The sequence below is a fragment of the Castanea sativa genome, chromosome 1, assembly GCF_040712315.1.
Source record: "Castanea sativa cultivar Marrone di Chiusa Pesio chromosome 1, ASM4071231v1".
Classification (NCBI taxonomy): Eukaryota; Viridiplantae; Streptophyta; class Magnoliopsida; order Fagales; family Fagaceae; genus Castanea; species Castanea sativa.
Window position 1 is genome coordinate 24,645,972 of NC_134013.1, and position 18,597 is coordinate 24,664,568.

At 32.9% G+C, this 18,597-nt stretch overlaps 2 protein-coding genes and 1 non-coding gene across 4 annotated transcripts; all 3 read right to left on the minus strand.

The window, feature by feature from the left end:
- Positions 1-372: 372 nt before the first annotated feature.
- Positions 373-472, minus strand: LOC142622954 (small nucleolar RNA Z221/R21b). The gene has a single exon (XR_012841991.1). It is a non-coding gene; the product is annotated as a small nucleolar RNA Z221/R21b (small nucleolar RNA).
- Positions 473-2,889: 2,417 nt separating this feature from the next.
- On the minus strand, positions 2,890-13,077 carry LOC142622034 (protein LAZ1 homolog 1-like). 2 transcript variants are annotated; one of them, XM_075795443.1, is made up of 9 exons: positions 13,029-13,077; positions 9,715-10,272; positions 9,391-9,447; positions 7,397-7,505; positions 6,924-7,111; positions 6,736-6,824; positions 6,259-6,514; positions 3,834-4,079; positions 2,890-3,588 (listed from the first exon to the last, which is right to left on the minus strand). In XM_075795443.1, exons 2-9 carry the CDS (start codon positions 9,928-9,930, stop codon positions 3,298-3,300), a joined length of 1,452 nt encoding a protein of 483 aa, XP_075651558.1. In that variant the 5' UTR covers positions 9,931-10,272; positions 13,029-13,077; the 3' UTR covers positions 2,890-3,297. The 2 variants fall into 2 exon arrangements, with proteins under 2 accessions (XP_075651558.1, XP_075651559.1); XM_075795444.1 differs by having other exon boundaries at positions 9,715-10,277.
- A 1,303-nt stretch (positions 13,078-14,380) lies between these two features.
- On the minus strand, positions 14,381-15,617 carry LOC142621865 (pathogen-related protein-like). Its single transcript, XM_075795233.1, has 4 exons — positions 15,440-15,617; positions 15,189-15,321; positions 14,793-15,094; positions 14,381-14,700 (listed from the first exon to the last, which is right to left on the minus strand). Exons 1-4 carry the CDS (start codon positions 15,572-15,574, stop codon positions 14,554-14,556), a joined length of 717 nt encoding a protein of 238 aa, XP_075651348.1. The 5' UTR covers positions 15,575-15,617; the 3' UTR covers positions 14,381-14,553.
- Positions 15,618-18,597: the final 2,980 nt, after the last annotated feature.

An 18,597-nucleotide genomic window follows, 5' to 3' on the forward strand; every position in this document is an offset into this window, starting at 1 on the left:
AGGTTTGTAATAAGAGGATTTCGGGTGTATATTTTTTTGATCATGAAACAAACACTGAATTTAAAAGGAAAGAAAAGAAGGAACCATCAGAAACCAAAGTTTATCCCCATAAACAAAATGTTGTACGGTCCGCATCATGGTTCGATCTTCTTAAACAGAAGACCGCATCACCTGGCTCCTCCTTTTTTCTTTCATCTTAAGATTTTTTTTAAAAATAAATAATTATAATCATCATCATCATCTTCAAAAATCTATAGAATATAAAAGACCCAGAAGATTGCCCAGAAAATAAACTAGTAAACACAAACTGAAAATATAAAAAGAAATCTGCCCAAATAAATGCAACAACAGAGAGAGTGGAAACAAAGAGAGGAGCTCAGATAAAATATGGGTTGTGAGAAATTTATCAGCACAGATTGATGTAAACATCATCAGAGTGGTGCATGACTATCTCTATTCCTCATCACTGCTCCGTCCATGGAGAATTTGAATCCTGACCTAACCAGAACTCAAGCTGCAAATAAAATAAAATAGAAAAAGAGCTCTAAAGAGAGAGAAGCGAACGAACAAGAAGATGAGAGGGATGTGGATCTGAAAGGTGTTTGCCCCAATTTATATACAGAGAGGATTGGCCGCCTAAGTCTCATTGTGAGAGATAAAAGGTAGAGCTGAAGCGAGATCAGAAAACCCTAGTTCTCCTTTGAAGTGTGATGACATTGTTAACCCTCTTATTTGTGCTCGAATTCTCATTATTACCCTTTCTTTCTATCTTTCTTTTCTCCTTTCCTATTGCAATTGCAATTGCAATTAAAATGGGCTTTTATCTGATCAAAAATAATAATAATAAAATGGGCTTTTACAAGTTTACAACGACCAAAAAAAAAAAACCCAAGTGGCAATGGCAATGCTCATCTAGGAAGAGAAAATGGCTAAATAATACCTCATATTTTTAAAATATATAGTAAAATAGTTATTTTTCAAAATATTTAGTAAAAATGGCTTGTTTTTTAAATTTAATAATATTGTATCAAGTTTCAGGGAGAACTCGACATTAACAATGTCAAGTTCTATACATATTTTACTACTTAATTTTTTTTTTTTTTAATTTTGCATAAAATTTGACATTAACAATATTAAGTTTCAAAATAAAGATATTTTTACAACTTCATTTAAACATGTTATGTGAGTAATGTCATATCAACCCAATTAAGAACTAAGTCATATTAAGTTTTGAAAAGTTTTTACACAATTATTAAATAAATTGGGATAGAATTAACCCATATTGTAAAATATTCGTACTTCCACACAATATGAATACAACCTGCCAACACCAATAACTACTTTTTTTTATGGATATTCAATATATGCCAAACTAGTTTAAAAACACACACAATGGCTTGATGTTTGGATGATTCTAAGACTCTTATGTCATGGATTCAGTATGTCTACAAAAATTAATTAACCATACCAGATTTGTATATAATTTCTCGTCAATTTTAACACCTAGTTATAGAATTCTCATCAAGAATGCTAAATATTTTAGCATTTACCATTTCAAAATCCTACTTTATCAATTTTAACATACCATTTTACAATCCACCAAACATCAAACATTCTATTTTTTTACGACTCCATTTAAATAATTTTATTTTTATTTTACCACTGTGTCTCTCTTACAAACCCAAACCCACAACCTCATCACAACCCGAATCCACATTCTCATACCACTATCAGCCAAAAAAAACAAAAACAAAAACAAACCAGAGACCCATGGCTACCACAAATAGTACCACCTCAGCCATAGCAACCACACCTCAGTCACAGTCAACCATTGTCACAGCCACAGTCACACCCCCAACCACCATAATCACAACAAATTGCAACCCTCCACATCCAAAAAAAATTAGTCACCCAAAACCACCATCAATGCCACCCATAACCTGCAAATCCGAACCCCACCACCACAGCCCAGCCTCACCCCCAATACCAACAGCCACCACAAAACCCACCACCCACCCAAATCCGGTGTCGAAGCTCCAAATAACACACATTTAGCGTAGCGAACAGAGACCAATCAAAGAAATCGCCTCCAATTTCGACTTCTCGTTGCTCTGGTTCTGACTCTAAACCTCTTCTTTGAGATTTTCAATTTCTTCTCTACAACTCGAAGCATCACGAAGCCCCAATTTCGCTCTTGATTGAATCAAGCAAACCCAAAACGGCACGTTTAACCACCAATACCCACCAAATCAGACCCATGAAACCCACCAAATCATGACCACAATCGCAGACCACAAACCCTTGAAGCTTAACGGAAAGCAGATGAGTGAGGGAGAGTGAGAAAGTGAGGGAGAACTAGAGAGAGAGAGAGAGAACCAAACAAGAGGGAGAATGCGAAAGTGAGCCGTGTCTGAGGAGAGAGAGAATTAGAAATCAATAAAATATTATATAATCTTGCTACAATGCGCTCTCAACGCTCTCAAAAATGAGAGTACACTGTAGCAAGATTGCAAATTTTATACCATATACATTTTTTGATGGAGGGGTTTTTTAGGTTTCAAATGCTAACAAATAGCATTTAGCATTCTTGATGACAAAGCTCTTACTAGCAAACACAACCTTAGTAGCCATAATGTTCAGCTTGACCAAAATTTTCGCTTTTGTTTTCAAGTTTTTAGAATAGTTTGTCTTTTACTATTTTTTAAACCACTCTTATTTCTTTTCTAATCCGTTTAATCTTTCCACCCAGTTCAATCCCGTTTGTTGTTATCTGATCTGCTATTCTTCTTCTTGTTTTTAATCCATCCCGTGGACAAATATTGATAAGAAAACAACAAAAACGCAAAAGAGAATCCACACAAATATCATAAAAATTGCAATAAAATTTGTAGGAACTCGATTTCCACGGCACATCCCGTACTGGACTAATTCATTTTGCTGTATTAATGTCAGCAATTCATTGTTAAGAGTTCAGTAGAAACAGAATAATGTGTGTGAATGTAATGGACCATTTTATGGTAAGAACTGAGGACTAAGGACACTTGGAGATGCTTTGTCCCCAATACAGACAAAAAAACAAGGACTTAGGACTCCGGACACATTCAGCTATAAAAAAAAAAAAAAAAGGACTAGGACACTTGGACACTTGGAGATGCTCTGCCCCAGGAGGAGTTCCGTAGAAACAGAATGATTTCTAAATGCTTACCAAAGTTTATGGACAGTGTCTAAAAATCATGACGCACTTCTAATGCAATTTGTGTTACTTTGTATTTACACAAGACATAAAGCTGTGAAACATTATCTACCAGCTCTAATTCGAGATACTGAGGCTTTGGATTGGTGATGCGGTTTATTGGACAAACCACTGTCACTAACACTACCTGCGACAAGATTATCATGAACTTCAGAAAATTCCCCCGACCATGAATTCATGGGGATAAGATAACTATCATCCTTAGTGCTCCTCCTCTGCTCCTCATAGCGTTTCACATTTTCAGATATCCGATGCAAGGTTTTATTTATTTTTGCGAATCCCTTCTCAACAGGTTCTACTACATGTGAAACTGTGTACTTCATGTCGTCAACAATCTGAAATAACAAATGAGCTATTTCAGCAAAAGAGAGAAAAGCAATATCTAAAATGTGATAACAATGGTATCTACTTTTTTCACAACATCTAAGGTGGTAAATTGGGATTAGTACAACTTCACTTTCACACACGACCACCGCTAACGCTACTTTTATTGTACACCAATCACAACCTACCACTTTAACAGTTGTGAAATTTGTTGCGTATCTAAACTATTTGTAAAAAAAAAGGGTTGATTTCTCACAATTTCTCCACTTCCAAGGACCACATCACGAACACTTTGGGGGAAATTCAAACGTTTTTCTCGCTCATCATTACGAGCCATGCGTATTCTAGTTGACCTTTCAGAGTCACGAACCTCCTCTGGGTCAGGAGGTGTTCCTAATGATGCATAGTCAGTCATTACAGCCACATTACGAACACATCTTTCTCCACGCTTGTAAGGTACAGCTGGGAAGACATACAGGTGCACCACTGCAGCAATACCCATCTATTTGCCAAGCTTGAAATTAGAAGCTTTACAAGCAGACACTTGAACTTCCAGAAATTAAATCAAAGATCTTGACATGAATGACAATCAGATGATTTAACGAAATAATACATAGAATGCCATGAAATTGTGAAAAAAAAACCTCATGCATCATAATTTAATGAAATACACAGAATGCCTTGCAAAACAATTTTTTATATGGTCTTCAATATCTAGAAGCACTATAAAAGCAAATTAGGTATACTCAATACTTGGGAAATCCTGCATTAACCTAAGCAGAATACCATTATTTCATTCATTTGTTGTAAATTGTGTGGTCTCTTACCCCCAAAACAAAACAAAAAAAGACATTTCTAAAACAAATAATTGTACTTAAAAAACACAAAAACATTAAAAGAAAAAAGTATGAAGTACACAATTTACTAGTACTATATGATCATAAACACTCAGGATACCAAAATTGTGTCTATTTGGCATTGGCTTATAAGCCAGCTTTTTTGCTTTTAACTTTTATATATCACTTTTTAAAACCTCACTTTTTCCTCTCTTTTTTTCTCATTTTTTCAAAGTACAACTATACTTTAGTACACTTTTAGCAAAAAGCTAAATAAGCTATTCCCAAATAGGAAAAAAAATCCCATATCTCCTAGTGATACAAATACTGCAGAAACATACCCCAATGGCCACAAAAAAGATACAAAATCTAAGCAAATTTTTTTGATTAGTCAAAATATATCCAAAATTAATCAAAGACTACGATCCAACTCCCCAAATAAAAATAAAAAATAAACCTCACAATTCCTTCAAAGGAGTGCACGTTGAAGTTCAACTATGAGAGAGAGAGCTAAGAAGAAAATTTGTCAAATCTGAGAGTGATGATTATATCAAAAAAATGTTCTTAAGTCCAAACAAGTTTAAAACTGATGGAGGATTTGTCATAATCAAGTGACTGAGATAATGTTACATTAGCATCTAATCTCAACCTTAAATTGCATTGGTGATTTGGAGAATGATATATTGAAATTTCATTTAAACTTCCATTTTAAATTCATTAAGTTTCAAATAGCCATCTTAAGTCATTTTTATCTATACTGAATCCATGACACAAGAGTCTTAAAATCATCCAACCATCATGCCATCCTCGTAAACAAACTTGCTCTCTTTCTTTTTTTGATAAGTTAAACTTGCTCTCTTTCAATACTATGATTTGTGCTTCTATAATTACTACATTCCACAACTCTCTTCAAGCAACCTTCAAATAGCTTAGCCCAGTTTTCAACAGCTTCTTGTCCCAAATTAGGCCTTACACTTAACCAATACAAGAGCCTATTTCATAACTATACTTAAAAACAGATTTCAGTTTTCCAAAAAGAAAAAAGTGGGACCCACTAAAACTGGTTTGTTTAAACATTTGTTTTCTGAAAACAACTCACCTGTTTTTTGTTGTCCATGACATTATTGTATATAACTTGATGGCATTTTTGTAATATTTTGTGATCATCTCTCTCTCTCTCTCTCTCTCTCTCTCTCTCTCTCATGGTGAATCACAGCTCATGGTGGCTGAACAAAGGAACACATTCAGATCAAGCTCCATGTAGTGTGTTGTTGTGGGTCGCAGTGGTGGGTTGCCATTATTTGTTTTAGTTATTTTAAGAGAAAAGAAATAGAAAACAAGTCCCAAACAACTTTTTTGGGAGCCATTACAATTTTTTTTTTTCTCAACACACCTAGAAAACAGTTTCTGAAAACAGGGACTAAACAGGCCTCAACTCTTCTGCATATCATGCCCCTTAAAACCCCATAATGCAATCAAATGAAAGGAGCATACAATAATATTAATATTAGAATTTTTTTTTTTTTTTTTCATTTTTCTGGTTGTGAAGTAAACATATTTATCATTTTCCTATACATAATATTAACTTTGGTAAAATCCAGACCACATTGACCTACATTTGTACAAACTGTTAGCACAATATCATATCAGGCTTTCATGTGTAAATCACCCTCAACAAACGATTCATTTTCAAAGAAAAAATCCTGACTTGTACAATATAGTTTAGAGAAAAGTGCATTGTTGTGATTAAGCAAGTGGTATATGTCACTATGCTGTTGGAGATGAACAATAAATACACAAATAGGAGATGAACAATAATCATAAATGCATAGTTTCATTACATACCTCTATACAGATGATGTAGTCTTGTATGCGTGTTTTAAGCTCCTGAGCCAAAGACCCTTTAAAAGCTCCTATGTAGAAAAGAAATGCAACAGCAATGCCTTGCCACCATGTCAGGAATACGATTGATTTGAAAGTGAGAAATTTTGCCAGAGGGTTAATTGGTTCTAATTTATCTTTAATAACAGTATAGAATTGAACAAGGCAATATAGAGCCCACGTCTGACTAAAATTAAGAACAACTGCCAAGTATGGATAGCAGCAAGAAAATAAGAGACATTCAGGTTATAGCAACACCCACTGCAATAGAGACAATCACAAAAATTGCAAAGAAAAATGTGATTTTTAGAGACATTTTTGTAGATCCCAAACAGGCCAATAGATTTGCCATTTATGCACTAATAAAGGAGCATGTGAGCATGTGTGTTATGAATGTACAAGCTAGTCAAACAATTAGAAAGGCAAATAAGGATGCCTTACCCGTATCTCCAATCAAACGTCCCTTCCCCATAAACCCCAAAAGTCTCTAGAATCATTGCTAGCAGTGCACAGATCATCTTTAATATCATCTGGGAAATAATGCCTCAGTGAGTACCAAACAAGGGCAGTGAAATGCAAAAGTGAAAAAGAAAACTGCAATAGCTTCCAATGAAACAATGAGCACATACATATTGAACAATGCCAATTTTTACAGCATTATAGAAGTCGGCACCAAGATACCAATATCTTATGATGCAATTTAATGGGAAAGGATGTTCTACTACTCCATAAGCAGTGTATGCTTCTTTCAAAAGAGGGGTGCTGGAATCAATTAGGCTCTGACTTTCCATAAACTCAATTGTACTTTCCTCACCACCTACAGGCAGCAATATTTTGCAAAAAAGGGTAAACAACTATTACCAAAATTCAGTAGTCAACACTACTAAATAAATTTCAAGAACTTGATAATCCAATTATCAAATCTATTTAACATGTGAACATAGTGGATCTTTAAAAGGAAAAAAGAAACCATAACAAAAAGACAAAACAAAAGTCAAATCTGTTTTAAAAATTTACTTATGATGTTATCCAATATGAAAAATTTAAGAGATGATGTCTATCACCAATCAAAAAAGTATACATGCACAATCCTCTAACATACCTAAGCAAGCTATCAGGTACCGTTCAAAGCAATACAATGCAAACGCCTCATAGCAATCCCGAATTACTTCACAGTTGAATGCAGCGCCTGAATCCAACAGTGACAAAAACTGTAACAAAAAAATTAGTCTACAAAGGAATAGAATAACTAGAACTGCACTGCTATACAAGTTGAATTTATTACACAGAGCAGGGAAGCAGATACCAAAAATACTTGTGAATGATGAGATTCATGAACTTGAGAATAATCAAGGTTGTCAGTCTCTATCATATCAAGAATCTATTGCTATGTTTCTCATATGCAGCGGCAGATCATGTCAATATTGTTCATTAAATATTAAAAAATGTAAGCCAAAAAGAGATGTAAGTGGGCATTAGATGTCTATGAGTCTCCCAAGGCAACCATATATATTATATATAATAAAAGTTGCATCCTACAAACTGTGGTTGATATGTGTCCCAAGGTGTTACACATCATATAATAAGGACATTTAAATTATTAATATAGTTTACTTTAGATTCTATTTGTTTTGTTGTAAAATGTTTTACAACGTAAAAAGAAAAAACATTTTCTTGTCAGTGCTTGGTTGCATTCTTGAAAATACTCCGGAAATCATTATTTAGTGTTTGGTGTAATGTAAAATGTGGAAATTTTCCATAATCATATAACCTGAATATCCTTAACCAAAACCCATTACAGAACCTAAAAACACCCAAAAAGGCCAAAACTCATTAATCACAACACCATCCAGCAAATATGTATATATATTTAGGGTCCATTTGAGATCCGTTTATTTTACTGAAACTGAAAACTTTTTGCTGAAAGTACTGTAGATAAAGGTAAAAGTTAGCTTAAAATAGTACAGTGAGACCCATGAATAGTAACAAAAATAAGCTGAATAGTAAAATAAGTTGGCAAAAATAATCTTTGTCAAACAAACACTTATATATATCATTTGCTCCTCCAAGCAGCACCACCCAATCTCCACTGTCCAATAAAATTTTCATTATCCATTCCCCATCAAAGATATACTCTACAATAGTAATCAAGCGAGGCAGAGAGAAATGAGCGGCTAATCAGCGCAGTAGGTCGATCTCTAGCTCTGGCATGGCCTCAATTGCAGTGGCAAGTCACAGCATGGAGCCAATCTACAAGTTGAGGTCTTGCTCAAGAGAGATGGAATCCACTGGTGGTCATGAGAGGCAGAGCATCAAGGAGTGTCTAAGCCATGGTGGGGAGAGAGAGAGAGAGCGGGTATGTGTAGAAGACAATTTAGAAAATGTTTTACAATATTTTCGGGCATAAAATGTTTTCCAACTTTTATAACTGTATTTTTCGGTCAACAAAAAACATTTTCAGGGTTGATCAAATTTCACAATGAAACAAAAACTTGAAAGTGCTAAAAATGTTTTCTGAAAAACATTTTACAACAAAACAAACAAAGCCCAGTGAAACTCTATAACCAAGTCATCATTTTCTGTAATTCAGTTGACAGCAAGGACTCCATTGCAACGGTATCAAAAAACCAGGGATAATTTGATTTTATGAGGGCCAAGATTAAATTGGCTCATAAACTTGAGGGCGAAAAGAAGTTTTATTGGATAAATTCACACAAAACTCAATAATCTCTACAACTATTTATCAATCTTATAGCCTTCCACATTAGAACCTTCATAATTATATATACACACACACTACACATGAAATAGCAAGTTCATTTCATTAGTCTTGCTATGTACCAAAAATGAAACATTTCTTGATAAGACAATATCATACCCAAAACATTAATTTCTTCACTCCAAGGAAAAAGGTGTAATAACATTAATGCAAACAGTGTTGGATGAAACTCTATTTATTGCATTCAAGGGAGCATTATAAAAACCATCTAGTGTTTAAATTTTAAGAAAAACTAGCAGCCCATTGAAACAAGATGAATGAGCAACACTAAATCAAAATGAAGGGGGAAGAAACATATCAAGTAGTGTCCATCATACCGATTCTAGAGCATAAACAGGAACCATCAGAATAAGACCAATTAGAAACTTCTGCTCCTGTATTAACAACAAATTGCTGCTATCAATTTCAGAGATCATGTTAAAGGAAAGGACAATAATTATAAAACAAACAATAATATTAAGTGGAATGAGCCAAGCCACAAAGATAGAACAAGGTTATCAGTATATAAAAAGCAGCATGGGAATAGCATAGGTGACTGTACATACAGAGCATAGCACCAAAGGAATAACACGTACCCGAGGGAGAGAGAGAGAGAGAGAAATTGAAAATAAGTAAAGGTCTAAAGGACTACAAAAATATACCTCTGGCTGATTATAAGCAGCTAAATGCTCAAAGATAAGATACATGGAGAGCATAACAGCAACGGCAACAAATATGCTTGCACTGTAGATAGGCCAGCTGAAGGCTATCGCTGACTCAGCATGCAAGTTAAGTGACCACATTTTCCCTGATCTTGTTGAGGACTCAACAAGATTGAGAAGAAAAAACAATGAATAGAAAATCCCTCTCCATCCCATTGAGCAGAACTATATTAAAAATTCCACTTGATGCACCAATAAATAAAATGTGTTTGTGATACTCTAGTTGAAACTTTACGTTGTGTCCCTAAACACTTTATCAGCCCTTTTTCTTTCGTCACAGATTTTTTTCCCTTTTTTATGCTTTCTTTGTGTCAACTGTAAGGAAACCACTCCATCCCACAAGATATTATATTGCAACAGAGGAAAGCCAGCCTTCTTGCCTGCCACAATAGTGCCTAAAGAATGTTGTCCACTGCAAATAACTACAAATTCTACTAAGACTGGATACCAACTTTAGCTTTTAGCAAAAAGAGGCATGAAGTGTCAGGATCCTGAAACCTGCACTGAAACAAGGAACAATTAATCAAGACGAAATATAGCATGAACCACCAGAAAATTGGAGAAGATCATAGTTTAAAGAGTATGTGTATCATACATAAGCAGGTTTTTTTTAATTAAAAATAGACGTTATCAGAATAACTGATAAGGGAGTAATATATTATACATGAACTAGAAGAAAGTGCTAGCTTCAATATTTATGTCTCATAAAGTTGCACTAATATCCCAAATCCAGAAGCATAATTAAGCTCCAAGTAAGTGTAGATTTCAGTATCAGACAAAAATTTACAGCAGTCAATTTGATTCCAGAAATAAGAGACCCAATACTGTATAATTGGTGAATTAGAAGGAAGATGCTAGCTACCTATATATCTCATACTCTGAAGCAGTGTCTTCCTATTGATCTAGATGCCAATAACTAATAATTTATGGACCAGTAACATCAGTCCATTAATTTCTACAGTTGTTTCCAAAAGGCAGGACAAGCAAACAGCTTGATATTTAAATTAATTCTAGAGTCTAAGGGCCAATGAGCTCTTGCTCAAATGAAAACCCTTACCCCATAAGAATGTAGTGGATAGTGTTGTTTTAGGTTCCAAACTCACCAGGTGTGCGTGTAACTTATAAAAAATAAAAAATAAAAAAATAAATAGAGAAAAGGGAAAAAAGCTCCACTATAATGTCCAAAACTGAGCCTTTTAAGGCTCATATCCTTAATGCTTAAACCTCTTCTTTATTAAGAAAAATAAAAGCCATTATCAGTACACAATATAACAAAAATGTAAGCACCTTAGCATTACAAAACCCATTAAGAAATATCATCCAATTTACTAATATAAATTAAGACATCCTCCAATTTCCTCCAACTAAAGAAAATTTTCTAAAATCTCATGTGACTGGGAAATTTCACCATTATAAGCAAATTATGCAAATATGGAACCTTGTTAGTAGGAAAAAGATGTGTGGAGCTAAGCATAGAAGTACAGGGATCAAGGACCTTTTTCTTTTTTTTTTTTGATAAGTAGGGATCAAGGACATATTCAAACATCTACAATGGAATGTATAAAAGTACATGAGAGAAAGTCCAGTCAATAAACTATCTTTTTGAAAAATTGAACACCCAGAGACTTCGTCCACAAAAGACAAATGTGATGTACTAATAAATCATCCATGTGCACAAACATAAAATGTTCCAACCCTATCCATAATAAATATTTTCCTAACCATAATCTTGATAAAAGAATCCTACAAATATTAGGCCAACTGATTAACTAGAAAGGTAAATAAAAGAGGCAACAGAGCATCTGGATCAAATGGTTTCAACTTATGGCTATTTCCTTTCCAAAACAATTAATCATTTCTTTTTTCCTTTTTTCTCCCGGTCATTAAACTATCCACCACACATCCCAGTTATGCCAAATCCATTGAAAATAAATCTATGAACCACGACATCATCCTCCACATTTCAAGTTTACAAACATACAACATTTTACAGTGTCTATTATTAATACATATACTACTAACCATGATCTTGACATATACTACTAACCATGATCTTGATAATGAAACCCCGAAGTAACATGCCAACCGATTAGTTATAAAGATCAACCAAGTGGAACAAACATTCTACTGTGATACAACTAGGCATCTGAATCAAGTGGCTTGATCCTGAGGCTATTATCTATCCAAAATTATCGACCATTAAGAGTTACTCATGATATTTTTTCCCAAGAAGATTACCTATCAGTTCACAAATGCAGCTCTCATAATTTCCATGCCAAAATTTAAAAGTTCAAATGACCAAACTAAAAGCTTGCATTTATATCATTTCACATTTGTTCATATTTATATATTGGGAAATGCTAACGAATGCCCTTAAAGCATTGGTTAATAATCTATTTAAAAAAAGTTTTTATGGGGAAAAAAAAAGCAATTAATATTTTGACAGCTTTTTTCATTTCTCATAAAAGTGGTGTAAAAACTTTCCTAAAATTGATTATTAACCAATATCCTAAGGGCACTCGTTAACATGACCCTTATATATTTACCAAAAGCCTTGTAGCCCATCTAGTTGGGACCTTCTAGTGTTTCCAACGGAAACATCCAGGGTTCAAATCCCCTCTCCCCAGTTGTAACTATCAACTTATCAAAACTTTCACCTAAAAGAAAAAAAAAAAAAAAACAATTTTCATCTTTCTTTTTTAGAAGAATTTTCATCTTTCAATAAGGCTCAAACAAATATGTGGTGTATTTAATAGGTTACTAATCATCAAAGTTCAGCGATTAATATTTCAAATATATATATATCAATTCATAAGAACCAGTAATTTCTGTTTGGATGCTGAGGAAAAAAAACAAAAATTGAAACTGATACGTTTAGTTAAGCTAGTTTAGTTGACTTTTTTAAGTTTTAAGTTTTCCGTCTTCTCTATTCTTACTACTTTTTGCCGAGAACCAAAATGCAATAAATTACAAAATTCAAAACACCGCTTTTTCTTTTTTTTTACCCCCTTTGTGTTTTCACAGGTACCAAACAAGCGGATTGGGAATGTTCCTCACCAGCAACATTCATCTATTTACTCTATAAACACATTCATCGAAAATGAAAAGTACCAAAAAAAAGAAAAACACAAACCCTAGAATATCAATAATCAAATCGATCACACACCAAACAAAATTTATAAAAACAAAAATAAAAGCAGAAAATGTATATGATAGTAAGATCATTGAGAAATTATAGGAAACGAAATCCAGACCTGTGATTGTACAGCTTGATAATGAAAAATATTTTCCCGGGAAAACAAAAAAACTTCTGATGAAAGACCAAAAAAATTAAAGAATCAGACGATAAACTACTTAGAAATTATTGAAAATAAAACTATATATGTGTGTGACTACACAACAGATAAATATAAGGGAAAAATATGTTACCATCAAAAGAATAATTCAAATATTAAAACTTTTGAAAGATTAAAAAATATTAAAAAATTACAAGATTTACTTCCTATAAATTTTTTAAACAAAATAAAATGTATATGATTACACAATAGAGAAATATAAAAAAAAAAAAAAAAAAAGTGATTACCTTCAAAAGAATAATACATGGTATAGTCATTGAAATCAGCTAAACATGTTAAAATATTGTAAAAACTAATACAAATTAAGATATTAAAACTTCCAAAATGCTAAAAAATATAATAAGTTATTGAAACAATTCAAAAAATATATGACTATTCAAAAGAAAAATATAAGAAAAAGAAAAAAGTACATGAATCCATAAAACAATAAGTTTTAAATTTTAACGGATTCAAACTTTAAACGATGAAAAAATAATCATCAACTCTATAATTATTTAAACAATAAAATTGTAATCTTGAAAGAGAGAGAGAAAAAAAAAAAAAAAGCAAATTACAATAATACCTATCATGCTTCACGTGGTCCTTTTTATTTTAATTTTTTTTCAACCATATTTAATTGGCCGGCTCAATATTTTTCAAATAATTCAAATTAAATAAAAACCAAAAAGTCAAAAACAATAAAAGTATTGGAAAAGGAAATACTCTACGTGGCCAAGAAGCACACAACCTTTCTTCTTGCTTTTAATAGTTTGAGTTTAAGTTAAACTCGTTAGAGAGATAGAGTTTCTCTCCTTATTAAGTTTGAATTAGACAAAAATAATTTTGTTTTAAAAAAATGATAATAATGAGTTTGGGTTTAAGTTGGACTTGTTAAAGAAATAAAGTTTCATTCTTTGTTAAGTTTGAACTAAACAAAAATAATTTTATTTAAATAAAATTATAATTTTATTTAAATATTGTACTGATATGGAAAATGAGATTAAATTCTATAAGAACGTGGTGTAAAACCCATGTTTTACCCCTTCAATCCCAACATGCCACGTCATCTTATCACATATTTAAGAATAAACACAATCACACTCAATCAATTCTAATACCCATAAATAAATCCAACCAAATTGGGAATTTATTGAGATGTTATTAAGTGTGGTAGGATATATTAAATTTTAAGTAAAATACTGATGTGGCAATCACTTATTGGATGGGGTAAAACATGGATTTTACACCCCATCCTTATAGAATTTAATCTCTTGACAAAAAAGTAAAAACACATTAAAGTTAGTGGCTGGAATGGACCAATCCGGCACAGTTCAGGTAGAAAGCTACCTTCCTACTAAAGCTGGACCTTTAAGGTTATTATACAAAATCAAAAGATAAGAAAAGACAAGTGTGATTACAGAATCGTCCATGTTAATATCTAATGCTACCCTGTGCTTAGGAGCACAGGGCAGCTTGAACTTGGCTCCTCAACAGAAGAACCATCCCAGCTAGTGCCTTTCAGAAGACCTCCGAGTAAATGTCCAGGGTCATAAAAGAACTCCACCTTCACTAATCTCATCTGCTCATCCACCTGTTTCAACATGGAAAAAGAATTGAATTATACAAAAGTAGACAACAATAGTAAGAAAAAAGAAGAAAAGAAAGATATTGTTGAAGGGTAACCTCAAAAATGGCAATTCCAAAGAGTTCAATAATCTCTCCAGTTGGGGAATGGCCTTTGAAAGGGCCCTCCATATAACCCCAATGCCTGAACTTGTACACCATCACAGGTGGCCCAGTATAAACTTGGAGAATCTCCAGAGCAAACCCACGTGGGAATGTTGTAGTGAAAACTTTATGAGAAGAAGCCGCTGTTTCTTTATCTGGATTGTAAACCCTGAGTTTTTCTGGCAGGGAGGTCTGAAGTAGCGGGTTATAGCCTCCCCCAAGTTTGCCTATTTCTTCCAAATTTAAAGCCTTCCCTCCTGACAACACAAATATATGTATGATAAACATTCCAATATCACATAACCTTGAAAACTTTGAAATCTAGTTTTTGTCTTTGTAATTAATGAATACCATTTAAGCTGAAAGTAAATTTCTTGGGATCAATGGACTTAAACTCATTCTGGTCGGTCTTATGGAAAAATTCCATTTCCCATGTCTTTACAAAGTTCTGCACCTTTTCTTCAAGTGACCCAGGAGGCCATATCTTTAACAACAACAACAACAACAACAACAACAACAACAAAAAAAACACCCTTTAAACTAATCAGATGAGATAAAGATATCACACACACAGAGAAGAAAGGAGAGAAAGGAAGGGAGACCTTAGTTCTGCCTTCTTCAAAGAGCTTATTGACAACATCATAGTTAGGTACCCCAAACCTCCATTTGGTGTTCTTCACTTCTTCTTCACTCAAGAAGGAACGATACTCCTCTTGCCCAACACTTGAGGATGCCATTACCTGATCACTTACAAGAAAAACTACTGTTGTTTGAGTTGAATTTCATAGCACAGAAGGATGCTAGATTTATATATACACTCTTAGCACGGAATGGAATGGAAATAAACGAAGAGAATAATTTTAGAATATTCTTCTTCTTTTTTTCGAAGTTTTAAGAGCATTTACAATAGAAAATGTCATCCTATCATATTTTACCATCCAAAAAGCTACTTTATCAATTATATCATATTATTTTACAATATATCAAACATCCCAACTTTTATTTTCCTATTCTACTCATTAAAATAATATATATTACCCACTAAAATTATATAATATATTCCAATACAATTCTCTCTTTTTCTTTTCCCCCATCTCTCTTCCACTTTATCAATTAAAATATATTATAATTTTTACTAAAGTGCTACGGTGTCATCCTACATTTAGGATGGCACTGTAGCACAATTGCAAAAAAATTTGCAATTGTAAGATTTAACAAGTTCAACTGCTGGGCTCTTTTTGTGCCTTTATGCTAAATTTTTCCTATATATACCATTTACAATTACCAATGGGAATGCTCTAATGGAGGAAATGGAAAGTCAATTCCCTTATTTGGGAGTTTAAGTGGGAGAGAATGGAATAGGTGGAAGAGAACACTCATTCTTTTTTATTCTCTTAAAACCTCAAATTTTCATTCCCCCGAAATTGGAAAGAATGGAATTAGATTTAATGAATTTTTTTACTAAAACTCCCAAAATACCCTTATGTATTCAATCCTTTATTTTAAAATAGGGATCTAATAGTAATATTGTCATAAAATGATTTCACTCCCTCTATGTTACTCCCAAACAAGATTACTTACATTCCATTTATTTTTTATTTCCTTTCATTCCTTTATTTTAAAACATTCAATCAAAGTTACTTAACTCTATTACATTCATTTCTTTTCCATTCATTTCCCTTACTTAAATACATTCCATTCTTTTTCATTCTCTTATAAACTCCCAAACAAAACCTTACTTACCTATCGAGATAATAAGAAATATATGAATTTCAAAAACAAAAAAAAGAGATAATAAGAAATAGCTAAAATACTAATTTGGTCTCTGTCGAAGGCGATTTTTTGCGCGTAGCCACATGTCTTCCGCTGAAAGTATGACTTTGCTAGACTCAGATTTGTTTTGGGGAGTCCAATCTGGAACTCGACATTGGGCCGCATAGACCAATGGCTTCCGGTGCATTTTAAGCCTACAAAATAGATAAAACTCAAAGTCTTAGAATCATGATAATGGTTGAAATATATAAATAATATGCTAGCATAATAGCCTTGATTAAATGGTGAGTTGAACGTTATTATTATGTGTGTTAAGCGATGTTCATTAGAATGTAATTAATTGTCATACGTCCAGTAATGGGATGAGTCCAATAGCCCATATCCAGCTGTGGTATAGTTCATATTTAATATAATAAGGTATGTCCAATAATGGTCTATGTCCAAATAATGTATGTCCAGCAATGATTTATGTCCAAATAATACACATCCAACAATGGTTTATGTCCAAGTAATATATGTCCATTATTGGTATATGCCCGAATAATATATGTCCATCGGTGGTTTATGTCCAAATAATATGTCCAGCTATGGTAGATCAATTTATTAATATATATGTTCATTAATGAAGTATTAGTGTGATTATGTTTCATTAAATAATGAGATGATATTAAAGTAACTTGCCTCTAGCAGTACAATAATAATGAACTGACATGTACTTAATAATGTAATCTTGAAAGTAGAGAAATATTGACTTATCTTGTGTGTTTCTGACTCTAGCTGTACAACATTACTTTATTCTTTATATGATTTGTGGCTACAGCTATATAGCATTAGTGAGCTGATAACATTCCAGTGGCAAAATAATATGAGTACAACAGTACAATGATAATAAATTAAAATATACTCAATAGTATAATTTTGGAGATAAAAATATAATGACTTATCTTCATAGCTCGTAGCTCCAACCGTATAACATCAGTGAACTTATAATATTTCAGCAGCATGGGAAAATGATTCCAACGGTGCAGTATGATATAATGAGTTCTTTTTATGGTGACTTCATGATTGAAAGAGAAAAATGGGTGCAACTGGACGGAGAGAGAATATGTCCAGGCGTGTGCATAGGTTGGTTAAGTTTATCCCCTTTATCATGCACTTAAATAATTTTCTCCATGTAATGCTCTTTTAGTTTTTAGTCAAGTATGAGTGATATTGCATTCTGTAAGAAGGGTTTTTAATTTTATAAGTTTGTACATTTCATAAGAATCGTTTTAAGTATTAGAAATGTATGTCTTCATTGAGAATGACTTTAATATGAAGTCTTTGTACCTTTTAGGAGAAGGGCCTTAGTATTGATGTTTATGTGTCTTTCATGAGAAGGGTTTTTGTAATATATTCTTGAAAGAGTGTTTGGTATCTTTTAAGATGTATGTAGATAGTAAGAAATATATATGTTTTGTGAGATATGGTGTTTGTAAGATAGATTAGAAATATATATGTGAGAAGTATGTATGGATAATTTGTGAGAAATGTATTTGTAAAATATATGGAAGTATGAGATAGATAATATGAAGGTTAAATATAGTAAATACATGAGATTATAATTGCTATTGGAGTGGTTTTTTGTGTTATGTCATGGGTTATTTGCTTTCTAAGAAGGTAGATTTTGTATAAGAAATGAAGAATGAGATGGAGATGTGTTTTTGGGCAGCAAAATGTTGAAGTTTCAGAATATTAAAGTGTGGGAAAGATGGATAGTGTGTAACGGTGTGGTGTAATAGGTGTGATGTAATAGTGTTATCTTAGAAGAAATATTTTTGTAAGGGAGATGGAGAAGTATGGAAATGTTTAGAGATATGTGCAGCAAAGTGAATGATGTTTCAGAATATTGAGGATGAAAGAGAGATGGATGGTGTATAATGGTGTGTGGCTTGGTCCTCTTTATATAGAGTCAAGCATGTAACTAGATTAGAATTAGTTGAAGGGA